This window comes from Loa loa (genome assembly GCF_000183805.2).
Source record: "Loa loa unplaced genomic scaffold supercont3.224, whole genome shotgun sequence".
Lineage (NCBI taxonomy): Eukaryota > Metazoa > Nematoda > Chromadorea > Rhabditida > Onchocercidae > Loa > Loa loa.
In genome coordinates, this window is record NW_018108404.1 from 4,111 (window position 1) to 9,438 (window position 5,328).

At 30.2% G+C, this 5,328-nt stretch overlaps 1 protein-coding gene across 1 annotated transcript; it reads left to right on the forward strand.

Moving 5' to 3' along the window:
- The first annotated feature begins 3,070 nt into the window (after positions 1-3,070).
- LOAG_08039 (hypothetical protein) lies at positions 3,071-5,328 on the forward strand. Its single transcript, XM_020447599.1, has 4 exons — positions 3,071-3,199; positions 3,800-3,944; positions 4,547-4,689; positions 5,114-5,328. Exons 1-4 carry the CDS (start codon positions 3,096-3,098, stop codon positions 5,151-5,153), a joined length of 432 nt encoding a protein of 143 aa, XP_020302187.1. The 5' UTR covers positions 3,071-3,095; the 3' UTR covers positions 5,154-5,328.

Sequence of the window (5,328 nt, forward strand, 5' to 3'; positions counted from 1 at the left end):
GAATATATGGACAAAAAAATTCTCGGAAAAAAAGAAACTCTGCATTCTCGGCAGTTACTTGATTTGGCTAAGTATGCGCTTTGGAAGCTTTACCGAAGTATTTTGAAAAAGAAAAAAGAATTATGAAAATAATGGAATATTAAGAATAAGTTCGCTTAAAATGAAGAAAAGGGAAAATTGAAAAGAAATTTTTTCGTTTTTTTTTGAATATATCAACAAAAATTGTGGATTATAATAAGGAACAATAAAATGATATAATTAGTATCAATAATAAATGAGTAATAATATTTATAGAAAGGTAATAAAATGATAAAAATTGTGATAATAATCAACAATAAAATGAATGATTCAAATGATATAATTAGTATCAATAATAAATAAATAATGATATTTATAGAAAGGTAATAAAATGATAATTAGTAATAATAATAATTTATAGCTAAAAGTAATATCACAAATAGCAGATGACAACTGATAAAAAAAAAAAATGCAATGTTAATGACTATATTAAAAGAGAATAACGATTAACGAACTATTCATCAAATGATTAGTCCTACTGAAACAATTATCTAAGACTAATTTAAAATAAATAAAGGCTAATTGAAATGTTTACCCGAATTTATTAATTCCATAAATCGATATATCTATAATATTGCCTGTTTTCATGGGTAAATAAAATTTATAACTACCAAATGATTGTATTTTCCATAAACTAATTAAATTTTAGTCGAAAGAAAAATGAAAAATAAAAAAAAAAAACAGAGGGAATATGAGTGAAGAAGAAATAAACATATTAGTTTTTTGGAAAGTTTATGAAACAAACATATTGGTTTATCTTCTTTTTTTTAAAACATATTAGTTTACAAACAAAATAAAAAATAAGCAAACGAACGAACAAACGAACGAACGAACAAACAAACAAACAAACAAACAGACAAACAAACAAACAAACAAACGAACAAACAAAGAAATAAATATGTTTATTTATTGTTTAAATATGTTTATGACAAATAAACAAGTAACAAATAAATAAACAACGAAATAAACAAACAAGTGAATAAATGAATAAAGAAACAAATAAACGGATAAACAAACAAGCAACAAATAAACAAATAAACGAAACAAACAAGTGAATAAATGAATAAAGAAACAAATAAACGGATAAACAAGCAAGCAACAAATAAACAAAGAAAGAGTAAACAAACAAACAAACAAATAAATAAATAAACAAACAAACAAGCAAACAAATAAATAAACAAACGGACAAACGAACAACAAATGAACAAATAAACAAACAAATAAGTAAGCAAATAAACGAATAAACAAACAAACAAACAAACAAATATCGACTTTTTACGGTGTAAAAGGGTTGAAAATTTACAAATTGCAGTGAAATTGATTGAAATTCAAATTAAGAATGAAAAAGGTAATGATGATTGGAAATAATGAGAGATTAATTCATTAACGTCGCTTTAGAAGGTCATAAATATAAGAAGATAGCTAATAGAGCAAGAAAGAGAATATGAAAAAGCACAAGAAATACTGCATAATAGTGCTGTTAGAAAAGAAAAAGAGGAGGGAGAAAAAGGATAGAGAAGGAGAAGAAGAGAGGGAGAGAGAGAGAGTAATCAAGTCAAATTTTGATAGGATAATAATAAAACAACAATGTGATCGGGGATGAAGAGATGATAGTGATGATGATGATGATGATGGTGATAATAATGATGATAATAGTGATGATAATGATAGTGATAATGGCGGTAATGATTGATTATTGACTTGTTAGTTGATCGAGTTGTAATACAACAATGGGAGAGAGGCGCAAGAGACCAAGGAGATAGGAAAAGAAATCAATTATGACAACTAATGAATGATTGGTATCGTCTGGAGTAGACCAATTATCACATAAGAAACTATTTTTTTTTTTTCCATCTTTTCATTAATATATCAATAATTCATAAATTACAAAAATTGTTAAAGAATTTAAATTTTAAAAAAAGTGATAAGGAAGAATTAAACATTTGTAAAATAAATTTCAATACTTTGATAAAAATATATTCGCTTTACAAGGGGGTGGGGGGGGAGAGGGAAAAAAAGACGAGAAAATTGATGCATTGAAATTTAAAGATTTTTAAATGTTAATTTAATTTAAATTTTTACTTGAATCTTGAATTTTTACTCAAATTTTTACTTAAACTCTTGCCTAATTTATAATTTAGTACTTAAATTCAAAAAATAAAATTGAATGAGAAGAAAGAAAGAGAGGAAGCAAGTGAAAAAGAAAAAAGAAAAATTATATAATCAAATTTTTTTCATTTCTTTTTGGTATATTTAGAATTACCTGAAAGAATTTGTAAATTTACCTGTTAATGATAAATTAGTTAAGTTCAGGGTGTTTTAAATATTTGAAAAACGAAAAACTGAAATAGTGAAGTATTTATCAACATTTAATCCTGACCTCATTTAGATGATGATATCAAAGTTAAAAGATCAATTCGATTGAAATGCAAAGTTTCATTCCGTCCTTCGTGCCACTATCAATGGTAGATAGGTGGAAAAAGATGTCGGAAGTGCTGGCAAGTTGGCGGGGTTTTTCGTTGATTCCGGGAATTCCGGGATATAAAATTCGCGGAGTATGGTATGGTCTTTAGTTGGATGAATTGATGAAAGTGATTTCCGGAAATAATAACCAAATATTAATTGGTGACATTGGGAGTGAAATTGGTATATTGTAAAGAAATTAGATAAAGAATACAACGGCTAAAAGTGGAAAGAATTTATTGTGGGAGAGTTAAGTATGAGGAAGAAATGGAACATAGCGATTACTCTCCTCGGGAATAATTGATGCACTTTTCTTGTGATATTTCCGGAGTTGTTTGTAGTATTACAGGATTTACTGGAGGACTTGACAACTGTAGGGTTTACTTCCCAGTGCTACAGACGGCAAAATACCCTGTTCGACTCCCAGGATTTCACAGACGGATATTGGGAGACAGTTTTTTTTCTCTCTTTTCGGAATAAATGTTTGAGTGAATTTCCGGACGGAAGAAATAGTAATTAAGTTGAGTTCAATTTCAGGTTCTTGATTCTCCTGTATGTATTCTATATTGCAGTCACTTTGTTGTTGTAATGGAGAAGGTAGTGATGATGAAGGGCCGTTGATAAACGATACCGATGGTGGTCATTTCGGAACAGCTACGTTAGTTTGTTTCTGATCCTTCTCTTGTTTTAGCTTATGTATTCGGTATCACTACCAAAATTGTGGAGATTAAAGCATTAGGGCGCTGGTGCATACAAGTGTGCTTTTTTGTTTTTTTTGTTTTTTTTTGTGAAAACTATTTACTCCAATAAATTGATTAATCAGTTACTTTGGGATGTTCTGTTTACTAGGTGATCATATAAATTCATATAGTATAAAATGCTTTTCATAAGGTGAAAACTATTCTATTCATTTATTGGTTTCCAGTAATGCAATGGCTCAAGAAACATGGAGCAGGATCGCAATCAAAACTTAATAGGGATTAAAATAGGCGAGGTTAATATCTTAGTTTTGTAACGGCCAAATTTCTGGCATGACAAGGAAGTAGAAAGAAGATATAGTGAGGTGATCCAAGTTTCCTTTTCCTTTATAGCGATACTGATAAATAGCTTTTTTCGTAAAAGCTTTTAGAGGCTTGATGATCACCCTCTTGGAAAACTGTTGTTTCGTTTTATATTGTTATTTGTCGAGGAAATATGTCACCCAATTATTCATCTTTAGAATTGATATTCGTATGTATTTATAGGTCTTTATTTGCAGGCCTTCTGATTCAGCTAGTCGTTTCTGGGTGAATGGCGCTGAACAACACGTCACATCTCATACCACATCTAATGGCCCTGGTAGTTTTCGGCAAGGTAGCGACGAAGATGAATTACTAAATCAAATTCTGGAAGCTACACAGCAAGTAACACTTTTAATTATAAAAGCACTTAATCAGTCTCTTAAGGTGAACTGTATGAAAATATGAGAACCCCCTCATCAGGAATTGTTTCAAAAAGGAGTCATAATCTGGGAAGAGTTAGGGAAGCATAGCAATACCAATAGTTCCGCAGAAATTCATACTCAGTGCGGTAAACATCAAGCTTTCTAAAGCGACCCATAGCATTAGCCGTTTTGCTGTTTTATTATTCTTTGCGGTTATATTATCATGTAAGTTATATTACCACTTATTTTTGTTGGCATGCAAGTTAACGTAATTCATGAAACTGCTAAAATAATATATGTACAGTTGTCAAGTTAGCACTATTAGTTTGCTGGATCAATAGCAGTAATGTAATGAGCAAACTCTTACAGTTTGACAAGGATGGCAATTTGATACTTGTTTTGAGTGTTGCATAAAAATTTCACAAAGTCGTTCTTCCTGGTTTTTTATTATTTCTTAAATTGCATTTAATTTTCTCATGAATATTACCTTTTTTTTCAGCTAAACAGCTATCGGCATCGTTATATGAAAATAAACAGCTAATAGAACACAAGAAAAAGAAATATGTTACTGATTCCTTTCAGAATATAATAGATGTTGCTAATATGGATGGTGCTACAACGCCCTATAAAGAACACTTATCAAAAGCACAAAGATATAGTGATGCAGTCAGACAACATGATTTACGAGTTCGGAAGCATGCTTTTAATACGACTCCAGAAGTACGGTTTTTTTTTTTTCTTTTTTGTAAATTTTCTACGAATATAGAGAAAAATTAGGAAAAGAAATTAAAAAAGCTATTAGTTGTTCTATTATATGGCACGTAAAGGTCATTCTTAATTTCTTTTAAAGCATAAACTTTCCCCTGCTACATCTTTGTTGGTCTTCTCTCAGTTTTGTCATTACCTTGTATGATTTTTTCTTCCTCTTTTTCTTGAGGAAAGTAATCAGCTCATTATTTTCCTTCTACTCTTCACGGGGACACGGGGAACTTTTGTTCATCCGGATTCTGCATTTTTGATTGAGTTTTGAATTTTCTGTCCTTTTATTTCCTCAATTCATTGATATTTCAATATTTCGGAGGAGAAAATTCGAAATTTTGTGAATATTATTTACTGTAGTAAGGCTTAGCTAACGATCCATCACTACAGATTTGTGTCTCTTATTCGATGTCGGACCACGAGTGATTGAGGTGTTGCAACGACCGGCACAAACTTTCATAACGCATTCTGATTTACGAGATTTTGCCGGAAATATGTCCGCTGCAATGGTAAATGGTATACAAATTGAACACAGACAGGATATCCTCATTCACATGACTTTTTCGGACGAATAATTTTGATATGGATTAAGTTTTGACATAGAG

What these genes read in the sequence shown, in the direction of transcription:
- LOAG_08039 (XM_020447599.1), top strand. Translation starts at nt 3,096, where the DNA reads ATGTATTCTATATTGCAGTCACTTTGTTGTTGTAATGGAGAAGGTAGT. An exon ending in GGTCATTTCGGAACAGCTAC is followed by an intron (nt 3,200 to 3,799) that starts GTTAGTTTGTTT and finishes CTTTATTTGCAG; the next exon opens with GCCTTCTGATTCAGCTAGTC. An exon ending in AATACGACTCCAGAAGTACG is followed by an intron (nt 4,690 to 5,113) that starts GTTTTTTTTTTT and finishes CCATCACTACAG; the next exon opens with ATTTGTGTCTCTTATTCGAT.